The sequence below is a fragment of the Lissotriton vulgaris genome, chromosome 1_1 (genome assembly GCF_964263255.1).
Source record: "Lissotriton vulgaris chromosome 1_1, aLisVul1.2, whole genome shotgun sequence".
NCBI lineage: Eukaryota > Metazoa > Chordata > Amphibia > Caudata > Salamandridae > Lissotriton > Lissotriton vulgaris.
The window spans coordinates 377,541,688-377,562,550 of record NC_141685.1 but is presented as its reverse complement, the minus strand read 5'-3'; the positions used below and the strand labels follow the sequence as shown (position 1 = coordinate 377,562,550).

Here is a 20,863-nt window from a genome sequence, read left to right as displayed (position 1 = left end):
TAAAAAGAGATAACTTGTTGCTTGGCTTCTGTGTCATACATACAAAAGCTAGCCAATTTGGCAAGTGTGAAGGTTGTTGTGCCAGTGTTTTGGTTAGCCCTGAGAGCGAGACACACTGGAGTAGTTACTGCAAGCGTCTGTCCAACTGAGCAGGATAGGATATCTGGGGTCAGCTGTTCCAGAGTCATTGCAGGGCTCACTACTGGTAGAACTACACAAGCATTTGCAATGCAATAGCTCTCGCTTTTGCGAGAGTTTAAGCTATCGGCATTGTAAATTACATATCTTTTATTTATTGGTTTTAAAAATAAAGACATAACTAAGACATTGTCAATTACAATGCCAATAGCTCAAACTCTCGCAAATGCGAGACCTATTGCATTGCAAATGCTTGTATAAGTATAGTTGATGGATTATCCTGACTTTGTTGGCATTCCAGTATCTGGTGCTCATGCTTCTCCTATTATCCTGATTTTATGGGTGGGCAGACTCTGGGAGCTTGCACTTAATGTGAATTGTATATTGTACTGTGGCACATCCTGTTTCTCATACATTTGCGTAGGCGTCTCAGCCATTTCCTCTCTGCTTAGTATCCATCCTGTATCTACATTGGTTCGCCGTTTTATTATGTCTGAATGTATGGCACCCGATAGGTCTATTATTTTCTTTGTTTTGAAACTAATAAAAAGATTTTAAAAAAATGTATACACTAGACTTTATACAAGAATGGCAATCTTTGGTTCTGCAAAATATATGGCCATGCCACCCACTCCAGAAGTCCTTCAAGCAAGGACTCTTGAGAATTAAGTTCTCAAAACTGTGTAAAATCATCCTCACAAAAAGGAGCAGACACAAGGGGGCGGCTTTTGTAATACGGGTGGCTTTTATATTTACCATTCTTTAGCCAATCTATGGCCATGGCCAGGGATGAGAGAGCTCCTTTGCTTTCAGGAAGCACCAATTGAATTTAAAGTGATTGCAAGGGACTCGCAATTTCAGTTTCATGCATTTTTGTTTTTACAAATACGTGATGGATAACAGTCACAGGCTCTACTATAAATAGGCCTGATCCCCTAACACTACAGGAGCTCCAAAACATGGCAAGTGGAATGATTGCCATTGATCAACCAAGGCACACACTAGAAAAGCAGCTGGACACAGCTGGGAATAGAAACAAATCGAGCCACCACATGCAAGGAATGTAACCGACTGACCCTAGACACAGTGGTGTTCCCATTCCAATTATCAGACCAGCAGCACTTCAGCCACGAGCCTTTAAGCTCCAATGTGCTTAGGCTGTTGTATGGACAAATCTCAGCCATTCAAAGCAAACACCATTGCTGCGGTTATTTGCAATGGTGAGGGTAGGCGGAGCCCTTATTGACCAGAGAAGCCACCAGAGTGTATTCCACCTGTACATGTGGCGAATGTCTTGCCTGTCTTTGGAATTGGAAGGCTGCAGCTGTAGTCCACCAGTTACAAAGAAGCCCTTTCATAAAAAGCAGCAGCATATAGTCTTGCTTAATCTGCTTTACTCCGATTTGGTTTGGAACCAACACAACCATGATGATACACTTAGTCACCCTCCACCACTCTGTAAAACAAGCAAGCACAGTGAAACCTCGCAGAACCAGTGTCTGCAGGAGAAACCAGAGTCCCAGTCCCTCAAAATAAAGGTGCTGGTGGGGGTCACGAGTATTAATTAAAAGCTATGTCAATACTTAATAGATAATGATCACAGTGAGAGCTTAGGAGTGTTTACCATGTGGTGTACAGCAAGTGGCCCAGCGGACATTATGAATGGGGCAGTAGAGGCGCTCCGAGTGCTTGCATAGTAAGCTACAATTAAAAATAATTTGAGCATCAGAGGCATTGGCACGAGCAGGCATAAGGAAGGTTTATCTACTCTGCAGTAAGTGAGGTGATCTAATCACAATAGAAGCATAGGGCTGCACAGAGGCAGGGAGGCAGTTGAATTAAATCCCTGAAATTGACACCTGCCTACAATCAGTGTGTAATGAAGGCAGTGTGAGGAGCTGGGGGGTGTCACAACTTGCTCGAAGGACATTCTGCCTTTGCAGGAGTAACACAGCAGCAGTATGGGGACGGTCTCAAAGTTGCTTGCCAGGTGCAATGTTTTTACAGGACCAGGCAGCGGCAACTCTTGCTACAGTAGAGAAAGCATACGAGAAGCAAGCAAGGCCAAGGAATAAAGAGGACATGGTGTCCTCTTGCTGAAGCACATCACTGTTAGACGGTGGTTCTGACACAAGGGGCCGCCTGGATTTTTCGCTTTTTGAGCACCTAATTGTTGAGCTTTTACTGTGGGGGAGCCTCATAATCTGGGACTCATCCGCAGTGAACTCATAACGAAGAAGACTGCATGGGATGTTACTGGTTCCTAGCGTGCGCAGTACTGGAGCAGCTATAGAGTGAATGGTGTGGCAGGACTTATGCAGAATTGGGTGGTGACATGGAATAGGCTTTATACCCTGGGAAGGAACATGCCAGGGAAAGTCAGTGTGTTTTACTGTGTTTTCACTTCATTATTTCCCTATGGGGATGTGGGGCCCATGGCTAAAATGACTTCCACAAGGCCTACAGATTCCAGACACGCACTACAGTCCATTTTAGAGTAGGTGAAAATAAGTATTCTGCAGAGTCCAAAGTCATATGTACTGCTATTTCTGAGCCAGCCATGACCAGACCCAGGCTGAGGGTTGACCTCAGCTGGATGGATCGAGAACCTTTCTTCCACAAGCTAGGGCCTCCTCTCCACAAAGAAGAAGATGGGTGGAGCTACAGGCTCATCCATTAGCAGCTGTCACTGGGTGCCAGGCACCAGGCTGCACCAAGAAGGAAAGAGTTGGGTTTCAGAGGCCATATGACCAGAGACACTGGACGACTCCATTTTGAGCAAACCCAGAGGCTGGACAAGGAGGGTTCGAAGTGATGTGTCGCTGTTTGATTGGACCCACAGAGACTTTCTGCCAGCCCCTACACATCTTTTAAAAAGTACTTGCGCACAGTAAGAGAAGCTCTCTGGGGTGTGGTCTGCGGAGGCGAAAGGTGCTGGAGCCTGATGCAATGGGCAGTTGGGAAGACACCCCTGACTGCCCCCAAGCCCCTAACAGCGCCAGAAGAAGAGCCCAGGACCGGGGCGCAGAAGAGGCCTCTGCACAGGGAGAAGAGGCGCAGGAGGAGAGCCAGGCGAAAGGCTGGCGCAGGGAGCCAGTGTAGACCGCTCCCTGCAGAAGGCACCCTCTTGGAGACCCGGAGGGTGAAGGAGAATGCTCCCAGTGGCTGTGGGGCACCGCCAGGAGCAAGAAGACACGAAAATGGCGCAGATCTGACCTCCAGTGGCTGAGATATGGCCCCCAGAAGGTGAGCGACCTTTGACTTGTGGCCCCCTGATGGCCAAGCGCGTGATGCTCCGCTGCCAGTCTAGAAAAGGCACCCGGGGTGGGTCAGGTCCCAGGGACTGCCCTCCAAGGAGGAGCCAGGGGTCTGGGTGGGACCGGGACCCCCACCGAGGCCCGAGAAAGCGTCAGGAACTTGAAGTGCCCCATGATGCCTTGCAAGGCATGAGGAATGGATTTTGTTTGGCGTTTTGGTTGCCCCCAGAGGAGAGGGGTCACCCTTGAGTGTGAAAAGGTGCTGGGGGAGCTGCTGGAGCAGCGCAGTCTCGCCCCCAGCAGAAACCAAAGTCCCACCCTAAGTTTGAGGATTTAAAAAGAATAACCCCTCAAAACTCAGCAAAGATTGCATCACCTCCTAGGCTGGAACTTTTGTTCTACAGCTGGGGGTTCATTGAGAAGTGCATCAAAGATTGAAGGGCTAAGTTGGAGATGTCTCGAGAAGGGCATCCCCTGGAGGTGAAATGGCTTAATTGCACTGAAATGCATTAATTAATGGTTATTTCTTTTAGAGGGGCTGATGTTCAATGTGAAGTACTGGTGTAAGATGATGTCACAAGCAAAGTGGATTTAAGTGGCTAGACACTCCTGCTAGGGTGTCTGACGGTATTTACAACTTAATCCTGTGATCATCTGTGATGCCTTTAGGGGCTGCAATTGCAATGCATTTTTAATGATATCCAAATGTGCTGAGTACAGTCATTCTAAAGTGTGCGTAAACATGTAGTCTTGCTGCTGCGCTTAGGTGAAGACCCCAGACTGTTAGCCCTTAAGACGTAGAGGGGTATACTTTAGGGTCAGTAGTAGAGGCTTGGTCAGGGTCATGTGTCACCAAGGCAGATGTATCCCTGTTTAATGCTTGTTGAGGTAATAAGAGGGGAACGCCACTGGGATGGTGCCAGTGCGCAGGGGCCTCGCTCCAGGATAGGTTCAACTAATTTCATTGGGGGCAAGATGATGTGCATACATGGGAGTGGTACTAGACTACACCAGCCCCCCTGCAGGAGGGGTGGAGATGTTATGCAATGTCACAAAGTAATTTAACAGCTTATGTATATTTGTAAATTGGTGTATAGTATTGAGTGGTGCGCGTGTTTAATAAATGTACTCTTACTTTTATAAAGCAAAGTACAGACTGGACAATCAATTATTGAGTGTTATTTTTGCGCACCTGCAAATGGCGATTACTAGCTCACACCACCTCCCTTGAGTAAGCCTCAGACTGCTCTGCAAAGCTACCCTCTGAGAGTCAGGCGCTGCCCTAGGGTGTTTAGTTCCCAGTGAAGGACAAATGTGTCATGTTATTTGTGCAGGCCTCACAGATGCTGCCTCGTTTTCCAACAATCACCAAAACAGGAACAGTAAATAATGCAACTTTCCACGAAATGCCACAGGGGGGGTCAAAGCTCACCCAAGTAATGGCAAGCAATCAAACACACAAGAGCCAAACGGCTGAAGGGATTAACCAAACCCCACTCTGTACTATTGGTTACATGTACATACTGCCTAAAGTATTGGTAGAACAGTCTTCCTAATCACCATAGCAGCTTAGTTATGCTTAAAAAGACCCAGAATTGGGTGAACTGTAGTTCATAGCATCTGGAACAAAAGGCACAAAATTAAGTCTATACAGAGACCTACTGTGACACCCAGAAACCCATTGATGGATCTAAGAGAAAATTAGCGAGAAAGGCCTTGGTGGCCACGTTAAGTGCCAACAACTTATTGTGTACTGTGGGTGTGTACTGATCTCTCTATCCCTATACACAAGTCATTCTAAAGCATGATTCCTCACTGCACTCTTCATTTCAGCATTGATATATCGCACATTTAAGCTGTGGAAAAAACACAAAAATCAGCTTAAAATGTCCCCAGAAAGAACATACTCACTAAAGAAATTCTACAAAGAACCAGACAATCACCGGCACCACAATGAGAACACAGAGACAAGGCTAAAGAGATACCAAGTAGAAATACAAAGATATCACCAAATTTCCTGTACAGTATCCATGATCAAAAAAGTCACATACTACTTCCAGAACGACGACGAACAAGTTACTCACATTTGACACGACAGGGATAATGAAGCTGAACAGTCCGGATTTACACTAAGTGGTGAGTTACAGGCTCAAATATAGCAGTATATTGTAAATAAAAGAAACTGAATGATCAGTCCCTGCTAAAACTTTAAAGATTATTAGGACTTTATTCACAAATAGGTAAATAAAAATAAAATTACAATAAATCAGGTGGTGCTAGCACCTTCTGGGCCAATGATACATATCACACTATTTGATTATGTTCAGGCATTACATTCATGTTAAGCTCTATGGCCAGAGACTGCCAAGTTTGTACTTCACGCGGCCAAAGTGGGATTTCTTGGCACAGGGATAATCCAAAACACTATACTAAACGTTTAAGTCTTTTAAGGCCAGCTGAGGAAAGTTGTGAAGCTTAACAAGGAGCTCAACCTACATCTGAACAAGAAATCAATTCCCTTGAACCTTACATATCTTTGATCATGGCAGGTTTAAAGAGGGCTGCCAAGCTCAGTGTGCTTGTGAGGTTATGGTGACCTAATCTATTACCCTGATACTGGAGTAACGTCCCCTAAAGTTTTTAGGAACCAAAGAGCTGCAAAAGAGATCGAGGCAATTGGAAGAGAATGTAGACATTTTAATAAAAGCAAGGCTTGACTATCTTGAGGCTTTAGTCATTTATCTAGCTGCAGCAGTCGGCGTCTTAATACTGTCCACTTAAGTGCATATAAACATGTCGGAGGTGCGACCCATTGATAAACCATGAACTGAGATGAATGATGGGGTCTGGCTGCTGCCCGTATGTACCTGCCTGCCTTTCAGAGTGCAAGGCTAGGCATATCAGTGTTGCAATTCCTGAAATATATATTTCTCAGCAAAAACAGTTGCAATAAAGTGGTAAACCTAAAAACTTTGTTTTGTAACATTACCAGGGAAGTTGGTTGGTGGGGGTGGTGTTCAAATACACTGCATTCAACTGGACCCTGTTGAGTAAGTCCAGGACCCAACTGGTCTCCTCAAAGTTTTGAGTAATGCAAGTAACCACAAAGGCATTCCCAGAGTTACAAAAATCCAGGGACCCGTATCTTTTTCAATTGGCTGGGGGGCACTCATAGGCTTTATCACTCCCTACATGGAACCAGGGGCCCAAACATTAAGATGCTTATTTGCACGTAAAGTAAGAGCTACTGACTAGCGTAAAACAGTTGGGAACTGGTTTGATCATCTGCAGGCAACATGCTGCAGCCCTAGAACAAGGGACGAAGAGAGAACATCTCTTGACCATTCTGGGGCTGGATGAGGGTAGATTGAATCAGTCTGGGTACTCCGCATGCCCAGAATGGTGCAAGCTCACAAATATTTCACTCTCAAAATGTGTTCTACTGCTCCTTGAGCCCAGAATGCCCTTGATACTTCATGGATAGCTGTAGTCCACTTTGGGGCATGGAGCTAGGGCTTCCTGCCTGCTCACTCACCCCAACTAACTATGCAGATTCAGTGGGCTTGGTCTCACTCTCTTCTCAGTGGTCTTCTTGTCACTCCTCAAAATATTTCTTCAAAATAAAGGTTATACAACCTGATTAAGGGTCACAAAAAATACAGATCTATAAACATTCCTGTGTGGTAACTGGAGTAGCAAGAGAACTTTCAGCGAGAAAGGCACAATTGTTATGCTTTACCTGGACATAGGTATATGCACTGGATCACCAACGTCCTATAAAATCCATGGCTCACCCTCCAGCCCCCTTCCTCAAAAGGTCTTACTGAGCATGCGCTCGGCCTGATTTTGATGTTGCCGAATGGTTGTTGGTCTTAACACTGGGTGGTCTCTTTGCAGAAACAAAACCAGATGACTGAGGTAGCATCCGTTCACATCTTTGGTATATGTTGATAAAAACATCTCAAACACTCAATTGCTCCAAAACAAGAAATAACAAATGTCAGATCTTTTCCCTACCACGTTACGCTCTGTCCCCAAAGGCAGAATTCTTTGTGAAGTATTTTCAAGATGCAATTGTTACAATAGTAGGCTTTTATTAAAGCCAACAAAAATTCTTAATGTAAAAAAAAAAATGACTAAGCAAAATGCAATGACCAATGTAATCAAGTGATCAAATCTAGTTATAAAAAAATGAATATTTTATTTTCCGTTTGCCCAAGCGCAAAATTAAAAGGTACAGAAATTGCACTGTTTGAGATGCTGAAAATTGTTAAAATACCTTTTAACGGGAAAAAGAAAACAAAGTCGTGAATGTCTTATTATGAGTTTATGATCGTTTTTACAAGCCTGTAACAAAGTAAAACACAATTTATCTCTGTTAAGGCCACTGCATTCAAAAAGGTACAATATGTTGGGAGGTAAGTAAAGTTAAGATCCGTTAATGTATGCAAGGGGAAAAGTTCAATGCAACCCAATTTATATCCAAACAGCTCTCCACTGAAGACAAAACTCAAGCATTACCAGCATTTCTCACTTTGACCAAAAAAAGTATCCTGGGAGTAAGTGCAAAATGCAAAATCAATAGACAGAAAAAATGCTGACCAAACAGCATCTTTAAAAATACAAAATATTTATATTACTGAACTATTAACATGTGATGTTTATGTTTGAAAAACTTTGAAACCACACAGATGATTATAAAAATCAAGTCCATGGCTTCCAAGTAAGATTACTAATTTAGTTCGCTTCATTCTTTGATGCTTCATCGAAGTTTTCTACGAGATCTGGGGAGAGAAACAAAAGGGCAATCAATACGGTTGTAAAATATTCTTGCACCTTGCAAGATGACAGTTTGTGTAAACCCATGCACGCAACAAATAATCACCCATAAAACTCCTGCATAATGAAATTTAAAGGAAGACTACAAACAAATGGGACTGAAGTGAAAAATAGAAACAAGTTTGCAACTATCTACTAATTAATTAGGACCAGTACTCCTTCAATGTCTTTTCAGATTATTGTGGAAGGTAGAGAATAGCTCACTGTGCCTGTGAAATACAAGATACCTGCAAAAAGGGTGACAACTAATGTAGTAAATGGATGGGTGAACAGTACAACAACTGGACTCCATATTGCTGGGATCAGGGACCAAATTAATGAAGGGAGCACCTGGAGGATCAGACCATTTCAAAAGCAGATGTGCTGGTGGAAAACATAGCATTTCTGTTAGAAGGTGCAATAAGGTAAGTGTCTAAAATAGTGGATAAAAGGTGATCGTTGTACAGTGTTCAACAACGCAAGTCCCGATCCCTTGGATTTTAAACAAAGGCTGCCACTGAGAAAGCTGTATGGTGTGCGACAATAGTAGTTTACCAAGCAATCAATCCACTTGTAGAGCACGCTACTCACCCGTGGGGGTCTCAAGGCGCTGGGGGCGGTCCGCTACTGCTCGAAGAGCCAGGTCTTTAGGTGTTTCCTGAATGTGAGGTAGTCCTAGGTCAGTCGCAGGTGGGCGGGGAGGTAGTTCCATGTCTTGGCCGCCAGGTAGGAGAAGGATCTCCCTCCGGCGGTGGTTCTGCGGATCCGTGGGACCTGGCGACGATTGTGGAGCGGAGTTTGCATGTTGGAGTGTAGAACGTGAGGCGGTTGTTTAGGTATTCGGGACCTTTCTCGTGGAGTGCTTTGTGGGTGAGGAGCCTGAACGTGATCCTTTTGTTGATGGGGAGCCAGTGCAGGTCTCTAAGGTGGGCTGATATGTGGCTGTGGCGGGGGATGTCGAGGATGAGTTCTGTATGCGTTGGAGTATTTTCTGAAGTTTGACTGTGGTTCCTGCGTATAGGGCATTCCCGTAGTCTAGTTGGCTGGTGACGAGGGCCTGGGCGACCGTCTTTCTGGTTCCGGTAGGGATCCACCCGAAGATCTTAAGGAGCATGCGCAGGGTGTTGAAGCATGAAAATGAGATGGCGTTGACTTGCTTGGTCATCTTGAGGAGTCCAGGATGAATCCCAGGTTGCGTGCGTGGTCAGTGGGTGTCTGTGCGGTGCCCAGTTCTGTGGGCCACCAGGAGTAGTCCCAGGCGGATGGGGATGGTCCAAGGATGAGGACCTCCGTCTTGTCTGAGGTCAGTTTCAGACGGCGAGTTTCATCCATTCAGCGACGTTTTTCATTCCTTCCTGTTGAAAGGTTGTCGGCGTAAGAGATGATGTTGAGGTTGTGTTTGCGTGCAATGGTGGAGGGGGGGCTCATGTAGATATTGAAGAGGGTTGGGCTGAGCGATGAGCCTTGGGGTTCGCCGCAGATTTGGGTGGCCGCGGAGCGGAAGGGAGGGAGGCAGACTCTCTGGGTTCTGTCTGAGAGGAACGAGGTGATCCAGTCCAGGGCTTTACCTTGGATTCCGGCGTTGTGGAGGCGGGTTATTGGGGTGCGATGGCAGACTATCAAAGGCAGCTGAGAGGTCTAGGAGGATGAGGGTGTTGGTTTCCCAGTTTTCGAGTAGGGTCCTGATGTAGTCTGTGGCTGCGTTGAGGGAGATATCGTGCAGTGGCTGGCTCGAAATCTGGACTGGGATGGGTCGAGGGATCCATTGGCCTCGAGGAATGCGGTCAGCTGTTTGACGATCTTCTCAAATCCCTTTCGCCAGGAAGGGAAGAAGAGAGATGGGGCGGAAGTTTGAGGTCTTTAGGGTCCGCTGTGGTTTTCTTCAGTAGGGCGTTGATCTCTGCGTGCTTCCAGCTCTCTGGGAAGGTAGCAGACGCGAGAGAGTGGTTTATGACGTTCCATAGGTGGGGAGCGATGATGGTGTCAGCTTTGTTGAAGAGGTGGTGAGGGCATGGGTCGGAAGGTGAGCCGGAGTAGATGGTGTTCATAGCGTGGGCAGTGTCTTCTGTGCTGATGGGAGTCCAAGTGCCGAGGGTGGTTGTAGGGGCGTTGGTTCGGTGGCTGGGGGCAGAGTCTGGGCGCCGAAGCCGTTTTGGATATCTGCGATCTTGCGGTGAAAGTATGTGGCGAGGGAGTTGCAGAGGTCTTGCGACGGTGTGATGTTGTTGCTGTTGTCGTTGGGACTGGAGATCTCTTTTACGATGCTGAAGAGTTCCTTGCTGCTGTGTGTTGTCCAGCCGTTCTTTGAACTATGTCTTTTTGGCGGTGCGGATCAGCTGGTGGTGTTCGAGGACGGTCATGTTTTCTGTCGTCTGTTCGCGGCGCCAGGTTCTCGCGAGGGATCGGCAGGATTTCTTCGATTCTTTGAGGTCGGTGAACCATGTTGTTTTCCTGTTGCCAGGCTTGCATGGAGGGTTCTTCAGTGGTGCAAGGGCGTCGGCGCAGTCGACCATCCACTGTGTGAGTTTGCGGGCTGCGTCGTTGGTGTCAGTGCTGGCGATAGGTGGGTTCTGATTCAGTGATGTGGTTAGCTGGTCTGTGGTGACTTTGCTCCAGCATCTACGGGGGGGGGAGAGGATCTGTTGCGGGCGGTGGTGGGATGTGGTCTTCTTAAAGGTTAAGTGGGCACAGCTGTGGTCGGTCCAGTGGAGTGGCTGAAGGCAACGTGGCTGCTGGCGGAGAAGATTGGGTCGAGCGTGTGGCCGGCTTAGTGGGTGGGTGTGTTCACCAGTTGCTCGAGTGAGGTTGGCGACGTTGTCGAGCAGGATGGTGGTGTTTTTGTTGTTCCAGGTGGAAGTTCAGGTCCCCTAGGAGGATGTAGTCTGATGAGGCGAGGGCATGTGGGCTGATTAAGTCGGCGATGGCTTCACTGAATTGTGTGCGTGGGTCTGGGGGTCTGTAGACGAGGGTTCCTCTGAGGGTGGTCTTGGGGTCGGTGTGGATCTGGTGTTGGGCGGTGGTGAGGGCATTTTCGGAGTTGTCGTGACGTTGATGGTGTTCCTGTAGATGATGGAGAATCCTCCTCCGGTTTGGTTAATGCGGTCCTTGCAGGTGATCTTGTAGCCGTCCGGGGTGGCTATGGCAATGTCAGTGGCTGAGGAGGCGCTCATCCAGGTTTGTGAGGAAGGCGACGTCTGGTGCTGTTGTATCGAGGAGGTCCCAGAGTTCGATGGCTTGCTTGTGGACGGAGCGGGTGTTGAGCAGGATGCACTTGAGGTGGTGGTTGTTGCCTGGTCTGGGTGGTGAGACGTAGGTTCGGCGCAGGTGAATTTGCAGGTTTGGCAGTAGAAGGGTCCGTGGGTGCGCTTCGGAGTGGCTTGGTAGCAGGCGGCTGGTCGGCCGGTGTTGAGTGCGTGGAGGAGTCTTATCTCAGCCGGGTTCCTTGGTTTTGGCGGGGGCCAGGTGTTCTGGCACTGGGCGCGGTCTAGGCGCAGACTGGCTTGCCTTTGGTGCGCCTTCGGCGTGCCAGCATCGCAGCTGCTGCGCAGCCTCCATAAGGAGGGCTATCGGAGGGGGGAGCAGCTGGGAGGAGAGGGGGGGTGGGGGCACCGGGAGGCAGCAGCGGGAATCGCGAGGGGAGCCGGTGGGGGGCAGAGGGGGTGAGGCCACGGGCACAGGGGTGACGAGAAGGAAGAGGAGAACAGTGGGGAAGAAGGAAGTCAGAACAGGGGCACAGAAATGAAAGGAGGCAAGAACAGTCCGAGGCAGAGGACTGCAACGAGACAGACTACCCAGCGGCGGCACAGGAGGACCGTGTGGCAGCTGAGGGGGCGACCTACCTGGTGACCGGGTCAAGGAGTCCACATATGAAGAAAATTAAAGATTTCATAGAATGTGCATAGAAGATAGTGAAAAGATATATGGGTTAGAGGATTACGTCCGGGAAAATATGGAGGGTGTTTAGAACAGTGGCACAAGTTAAAGGAATTAGATAACGGATAAGGAAGAAGTAGCAGACTAGTTGTGAGCTAAATGGCTTTCAACTCGTTGAAGTGGACATACATTAAATTAAGACAGAATGGAGAGGAAGAGCCCCAGAAACCCTTTAATATTCAGGTTCTGTGTAAAGACTTAGGAAATTGTAACAGCACGAAGTTTAGTACAGAGGCTTTCACTTTTTCTTCAAAACAACCAGGTCATCCGATTCACAAATCATAATAGTCTCCTTCATACATCTTAGTTGACAAATAGAAAGTCACCCCCATTTTATCTTCAATGTCGCATGCTCATTAGGTCTGACATTTAATGGTGCGCTAGAAGCACTCCTGGAGAACAATGTATTCTATACATATTCAAAAGGGCCTTGGTTTAGTCTACAATAACTACTTGTCTCTCTGGCTCCAGCACTTTCAATCACTCACTCCAGACATACATCCTAATATCTTGGATCATCCCACTGGAGCATTTTAGTCTCACTATCTTCCAACTGGCTGCATCCTTCTACTTTGTTTGTAATGCATGAGGTACTATTTTACATATGAAAAGTTGATCTCACTTTTCTTTTACCAATGGTTTGTATACACAAAACAGTCCTTTATTATGCCTTCCACTAAAATTGGATTTTTCATAGCTTTTGTCAGCACCAGAGTGCTAGCATCAAACTTACTGACTTTGCCAAAGCTATTTTGATTTTCTGTAGATGCCAGGCATTTTAAGGTCAATAGTTCATGGACAATGAACACGCACTAAATTCTTGCATTATTCACAGAGGATTTTGGAGACAGTATTACAGAACATGCATTAATTTGGTTATTGAGTCAAATTAAGCTACTATCTTTGTGCCTTCTAACTGTTGTCATATTGTAGTCAACGGGGTGCTCTATAGTTACCTGGAACATCGTCATCCTCTTCATCAATGTCTTCAGGTTTTGGTGTTTTACTATCCAACACTGCAACAAAAAGGATTAATTATATAGTTATCACAAAAAGTATCCAGAAACTCTCCAATTATCATTCACGGATCGGGGGGAGGAGGGCGCTTGGGCAACTTGAACACTGCAGAAGATTGGTTTTGTCAGTTATAAATAGGCATGTCTAGTTTGTAAACAATTTGCTTAGATTCGCTCCTTAAACCTTAACTGTTGCACAAATTCCGCTGCGGGAGTTTAATTGAGTGGGCTGGGCCGCGTCAGCCAACAGACGTGCGCAGCTCTACCGAGGTAGTGCTTGTGACGTCCGTTGGCGACGCCCGCACGCAAAGGGGTTAAGTAAAACCATGAGAAAGTTTGCAAAAAACAAACAAAAAAACCTCACCTGTACAAAACAATAGAATTTACTTTCGAACTGACCACACAAGGCTTTCACAAAAATAATCTAGAGTGAAGAGCAATTCTGCAAAATCCGAAGTAATATGTACCATTGAGGAAAGTGGACTAGTTTTCCCCTCTGTGTGCCCAAGCATGGATAAATGGAGAACACCACATCTGTCAGCCCAATTACTACATGGATTCATCAAGTCCTGAAGAGGAGTTCATACATTTTGGAAATTGGGTGGAGTCAGAAATGGAATCCTTATTAAGAACCTAACAAACGCCACAATGGTGGCCCTGGAGTTATGTAAGGTTCAGAGGGTCCTCTGTTGAGCTTAGCAAAATATCAGAAAGAAAGAAATCTGCAAGCAAGATCCGAAATTAACATTTAAAGATATCCAGGCTTGCTTGATTTCCTCACAGGTCTTCTGTGGGGAATGAAAACGTGGTTAAATGTCATAAGAAAGAAAGACTCCACTAGCATCTCTATGTATTCTTTAATATATAATTATTCAACCCTCCCGCAAGCACCCAACCCACACTGCGCACCTCAACTCCTAAACCACTAATGAGATTTACATCAAATTACAAAATGATCTTTCTGGCCCAAGACCTAGCTTTCTGCCAATTTTAGTGTAATTAAGTGTTTCGGGCTATAGCCGTGTCTAAAAACAGTAACATTCTGACTGACATTACATGGGGAAAAAACGTTTTGGGATTCCCACCTTTTTCCTCAGCCCCGGCTTGACAATTACCCAAAAACTTTCCATGCAGAACTAGGCAACGTGGAGCACTTTTGGGCGGGGGGGGGGGGGGGGGGGCGCAGGGGATGGAGGGGAGGACTGACTATTCGTCAAACTGCACCAAAATTATGAGCAAAACAAACAAGCATTTACAATGCAACGGTCTCGCCTTTGTAAAAGTTAGAGTTATTGGCATTGTAATGACAACTTTTTTATTTATGTGTTGGTTGTGAAATCAGATGAATAAATGTGATTGTCATTTACAGTGCCAATAGCTTAATCTCTTGTAACATGTCAGACCTATTGCATTTGCACACACACACAGAGCCACACACACACACACACACACAGAGCCACACACACACACACACAGAGCCACACACACACACACACGAATGTGGTGGCGGTGGATGTGGCGGTGGTGGGGGATGTGGTGGATGTGGTGAATGTGGTGGATGTGGTGAATGTGGTGGATGTGGTGGATGTGGTGAATGTGGTGGTGATGGTGGATGTGCTGGTGATGGTGGATGTGCTGGTGATGGTGGATGTGCTGGTGATGGTGGATGTGCTGGTGATGGTGGATGTGCTGGTCTCCCCCACCCCAAGCACATTAGTGTAAGAGCAGAGAGAAAGTTATCTGTGCATGTTCAATATGAAGTAGCAAGCTGTACGTATACAAACAGTTACAGTAATCGATACTTGCGCATACGCAAAGCATGAGCAATTAGTGCGGTGAAACGGAGGTTTAACAAGCACATTTAATAGCTCAGTCAGTAAATGCATCACATAGAAAAATGACACTGCTTGTAAATAAGGAGCTTTTGCCGTTTGAACAGGTCTGTGCATATTGTATTAGCTGTACACGCATGCACGGACTGTACAATTAAGGTACTCGGCTGTGGCTAGTACCCTATATTTGAATGCATGGCCCATTAGCAGTTCGTACACATGCATTCTATACATGCACTTTTCGATCAGTCTGTGCATGCGCTGTTTACACGCGTAGGTGGTGCGAGGCAAGTGTACATGCTAAAGGTGCTCTAATAAACACTGTCGGTCTCATCGTGACAGAGTGCAGTTGGCCTTGGTAATCAGTGCCACGCCTCTGCTGTTGGATAAAAGGAGTAAACAGGGATGCGTTTAACGAACGTGTATGAAACCAGGCGATGCGCGGAGATGATAAAAGAAGGAGCCGGGGCTGCGTCATAAAGAGCACAATGGGGTATGAAACATAAGGCACTGGGCTTGTGTCGATGAAGTGATAAACGATGGAGACGCTGCTGCCCCAAGGAGCAAGAACGGGTATGAAACTCAGGGTATGTCTGAGGACGGGATAAAAGGAGAAGCCGCGGCTGCCGCAAAGGAGGCAGGCGCGGGTAGGAAAGTTAAGGCAGTGGTGGTGGAGTGATAAAAGAAGGAGCAGAAACTGTCCCGTGAAAGGGTATAGCACATAAGGCATGGGGTAAGGAAGTTATAAAAGAATGAGCCGCCGCTTTCCCATGGAATTGATAAAAGGAGGAGTCACGGCTGCCCATGAAAGTACATGGGAGGTTTTGCGCAACGGATAAGCACCCTGGCCGAGTAAGATTTACAGAGAGAGGAGAGCTGGTGCGGGCGTCGGTCGGGGCGTGTCCCGCCACGTGTAGGGAAGACACAAACCCGCATGTTCCACAGCGCTCCTCAGGCGCGGGAAGTCTCTGTCAGAGGTCAGAGCGCGGCTCAGGGGAGTACTGGTGACGAGTGCAGAAAATGTAACTGCCAGAACCAGTAGAATCCAGGGCGCAAACGTATTGAAGGCAGAGGGCGCTATGTATCAATATCGTGGCTCTCAGCACTTGCTTGAAGTAGACCTGAGAAAAGGACCGCAGGCAGTGTATATCACACCAAAAACGCTCTTTGAAACAAATGGCAATAAAACGCCACGGCGTGCAACTGCTTATCTCGCAGTTTCTTAGCGCAGTACACCATCGCGTATTATGTTTCTTTGGGGCAGTTTTATATACCGCAACCTCGACCCGAAGGTAACGGTGAGCAACAGTTATATCACACAAGGAAATATTTATTTTCTTGTAAGCACGGGGAGATTATGTGATGTGTTACGCAAAGAAGCCCCTCCCGCCCGGCGTCGACGACACTTCCGTTGCCAGGCAACGGCCCCACCGGCACCAATCCCAGCGCGGTTCCTCGTCTGACGTCAGAGGAGCTGCGCTCGGGATTTGTGAGGCTACCGAACTTCCTGGGCTGCGGCGGTGTTTACGGGGAGGCAACTTTTAATTTACATACAATGCCGCTGTGGGAGGCGGCGGTGATTTCAGACAGCGCACCTTCTAGCACAGTGCTTTCACATGCGTAAGGGGAGAGGAGCCCGGGGAGAGGAGCCCGGGGAGTGGAGCCCGGGGAGTGGAGCCCGGGGAGTGGAGCCCGGGGAGTGGAGCCCGGGGAGTGGAGCCCGGGGAGTGGAGCCCGGGGAGTGGAGCCCGGGGAGTGGAGCCCGGGGAGTGGAGCCCGGGGAGTGGAGCCCGGGGAGTGGAGCCCGGGGAGTGGGGTGGGGGTGTACGCGCGTGTGTCTGTTTGAGTGTGTCTGTGCGTGCGTCTGTCTGTCTGTCTAAGGGGGGGTGCGTGTGTGTGTGTATGCAGCGTGTGTCTGTTTAAGGGGGGGTGTGTGTGTGTGTATGTGCGCATGCGTGAGTGTGGCTTAGTTTGAGAATGGGAAAATGAGGCACGGCGACGTGCGCGCTCACGAGTTAGAATCTCCGGCAGGAGACGCTCGTGACAGTCTGCTGTCCACTTTCCCCCGAAAGTGATTACATAAGTTGTCTCGCCCTAGACAGCAAAAAGCTTCGCTTTTTGCTTTCGTCTAGGCGAGACCTAAAAAAGCTTTGTCTATGGGAAAGGTTGATCCTAATTATCTACTAGCTATCACAATTAGTGAAAAATATATACATACATTATATATTTCCTGCGTTCACCCCGCTAAGGATTCTAAGCAGAAGGGTAGCAGCGGTCAAGAAGGGAGACTCGAGGGGGCACGGAGTTGATGCACCTGGCTTACCTCCCATCGAAATCCTACAGCTGTGCTTCCCACGGACACACTCTCTGGCAATATCACCCCATTTGGCATGTATCCAGTCCCGTTTTGCTGAACATTGGGACATTATGGGATTTGCAGTTCCACTACACGGAGCTGCATTTGGATGCGGACTACATTGAGGGGGCGGAGTATAGAGGTCAAAACAACAGAGGGGAAGGACTGTATTCACCACGCAGCGCTAGGAGCAGTTGGAGAGGGGCGCTGAGGAAGGCTGATAACGCCGAAATGCATCCGCCTGAGCCATCTGTTCAATAAAGTGCTCCTGATTGTCTCCCTTGGGTCACGGCCTTTTTCTTTGGAGGAGGTAGCTATATATATATATATATATATATATATATATATATATATATATATATATATATATATATATATACACACACACACACAAAAAAAAGACTTCTCTAGTGACATTTCTAAAGGTTTGCTCTATTTTTTAAACAAAATACCTGTAGCAGTCATGATCTTCACTTTTTCGCTAGTTTTAACAAACATCCTTGCAAAATACATTTACATCTTAAAGCAAATTGCCTTTTTAGAGACAGAAATGAGGTATTTGTTAAGACATCATGTAATCAGCTGTTCACGAATACAAAGCAATTAGAATACATGTGTTTAACCCCATACATCCATGGCATACTAAGCCATATGGGTCTCAAAATGCTATAATTCTATGGCAATACCAGAGATGTTCAGACTTTAAACAAATGCGAGCTGAAACCACTATGGTTAGAAGTAAAATGAACAGTGCTCCAATCAATCTCTCTAGACAAGCCCAGACAAACGAGAAATTTAATTTTAAGATTCAAAGCTAGTTCACAATGCAAACCTACTCTTCAACTGACCATGTACATTGTGAGATACTTCACATACCTTGTCTTGGAAACGTTTCCGCTAACTTCCTAAGACTCGATAAACTGTCGGCGCCGAGTTGACTTAAAATGCCAGGAAGCATTTCTGTGATTTGTTTAGGCTCTGCGTGCCCAGTAATTGCGAAGGTGTTAGCCGAAAGAGAAGCCTGGACCTTTGGGTTGTTGAAATGAATAACTGTTCCATCATCTTTTATCATGTTTACCTGTCAAAATACACAAAACAAGGCACAAATGTTGGATTTAAAAGAATACATAGCATTGATTCTCAACTTCAACGTGTTTACCAACTCAGTCATAAAAGATCATATTAAAATTATAATGTAATCCGTTTTAATGACCAAAGACTTGCATTGTTTTAAACTGTCCTGATAGCAGCCAATTCACCTTGCTTATCTAAAATGGTACAGTTTTTATGGTGACTAGTATCATGCATTATGGTCTGTTAATGCGGGCAAACATTCTAAACCTAGCACTCCTGGACCATCGGGGAGTTGAAATGAGTACAGAGTAGTTTTGCTGTGCAATAACCGTTGTAGAAGTTAAGGCGCAAAAAACAGAAGGCACCACTGGAAATAAGATGCCCAATAGAATTTATCATTCAAAAGAAGCATAAATAAGACGGAAGCAGCATTTTACAAATAGAAATAAAAATACAAATAGACCGGCTTAGGCACACGCGCAGACACTAGACTCCTGAGGCAGGAGCCGTATTTAGCGTCTGTTGTAATTTTTAAAGAATTTGATCTTTAGTTTTAAAATAGTTCTTCATTTGTATGGTCTCCCTTACCTTATTTGCGCCGCATTTTCAAACTTTTACTCTGCTCCTAGGGCTTGGGAAACTCTGTTTGAGGGCAAGGGCGGGAGTTGTGGCAGCCATCTTGGGGAGGAATAGACGAGGCTAGCGGACTAGCGTCTGGATCCTCGCCCTACTGGCCACCTCTTTACTTGGCTACAAATAAGGACATCTGTGCGTGCGCGCCTAAGGCAAGCCCGTCTGCGCCCGTCTGTGACTAGGGGCCAGAGACCTTGCTTCTGCACGACCCAATTTATCCGCTATAGCTCAGTTGCCCTCCGTGCCTTCGATCCTCCAGTGCTGGAAGCCTGCAAGCACGTCTTTATGCCCCACAAGCTCCCCACCTTCTGTCTACACTGTAGATTCCAGATTGGTAAGGACTCCTCGGTTTCTTCCACCGAACAGCCTAGTTTAAAGATGTTCTTAATTAATTGTAGATCTTTACCATGCCATTCTGCGGAAATCTCCATGCTACTTCAGGATGAGGTATCAGAGGTCTTGTTTCTGACAGAAACTTGTCTCTCATCCAACTCTGAACCGGACCTAGTTCAAGCGATACCCCTGGGCTATGCTATTACCAGATTAGACCGCCCTGTAGGGAAGGGCGGCGGAATTGCAATAATTTACAAACATGGACTCATCTGCCGAATATTGGGGAGCCCTGCTTCCGATTGTGAGAACGTCGCCTTCTCCATTACATTTAGTTCTGTTCTGACATTTTCAGGCTTGCTGATATATAGACCCCCAGGGCCTGCGTCGAACATCTGCAAAACCATCCCGGAGGTGGCTGCCAATTTAACTAGTTCCTCTAGCAACCCCTCCATTTTGGGAGATTTCAATTTTCATTTTGACGATGTAATGTAATGTATAGGCATTTATATAGCGCACTACTTACCCGGAGGGTCCCAAGGCGCTTCGACCGCTGCGAAACCCTTCCTGGCTTCCCTGAGAGATGGTCCCTTAATGGGTATCTCCAGGGTGAGACAAGGCATCCCTGGCGGTCTGGTGGGGCCGTTAGTGAAGATGAGGCAAGCTAATGCCCAGAGTTGCCGAGTGTGATCGCTGATCAGAGTGGGCACCGAGGCGAGAGAATTATCGAGTCCGCTGACCCTGGTCCAGAAACCTGCCGCGCCGGGAATCGAACCCTGGTCCCGGGCTGTCCTCTGCTCTCGGGTCTGCCGCCTCTAACCAGTGAGCCACACTACGATCCCTCTGCCGTTGAACTCATTAAAGACCTTATGGTCTATCAGTTGACACAAAAGCTCAATACACCTACCCACAGGAAGGGACACCTGTTGAATGCAATCTTTTCTAACTTGGATACCCTGGTGGTTGAAAATCCCATCCCCATACCATGGTCAGACCATTTTTTGATACCCTTCACTTTGTCGCCATTTGGCAACACGACACAGAGCTCCCCTCTTTGTGAAATCTAGACCCTGGTCCAAACTGCCTGTGGACCAATGGGCCAAGCTTTTGGGATCCACTAAACCGACATTTTCGGCTGATGTAGCTACAGCCAACAGAAACTTTAATCCATGGCTTGTAGATTCTGTAGATACCCTTATTCCCAAAAGGGAAATAAAAGTGAAGATCAAAAACTCAAAAAAACCTTGGTATACAGCTGCCCTCCATGAGCTTAAACGAACTGTAAAAAACTGGTGTGGAGAAAAAGACTTTTCTCCAGTTACAAAAGGAACAATACAGGAAGTGTATTAATACCTATAAAGCAGAATTTAGATCCGCTCATGCCACTTTCTATGAAGAAAAAAATCTTAACCTCATTAACTCCCCGTGTGAGATTTTTAATATTGTAAAAACTCTCGCAAAGCTCCCCCCTAATCC

At 46.7% G+C, this 20,863-nt stretch overlaps 1 protein-coding gene across 1 annotated transcript in view; it reads right to left on the bottom strand.

Annotated features, from left to right (window-relative positions):
• Positions 1-7,571: 7,571 nt before the first annotated feature.
• BTF3L4 (basic transcription factor 3 like 4) overlaps positions 7,572-20,863 on the bottom strand; it is a 42,968-nt gene continuing 29,676 nt past the window's right edge. Inside the window, exons 4-6 of the mRNA XM_086952439.1 lie at positions 18,227-18,428; positions 13,103-13,162; positions 7,572-8,179 (exon numbers count right to left, since the gene is read on the bottom strand). Coding sequence (XP_086808565.1) covers positions 8,133-8,179; positions 13,103-13,162; positions 18,227-18,428 — 309 coding nt within the window. The 3' untranslated portion in view covers positions 7,572-8,132. The remainder of the gene's footprint in view (positions 8,180-13,102; positions 13,163-18,226; positions 18,429-20,863) is intronic.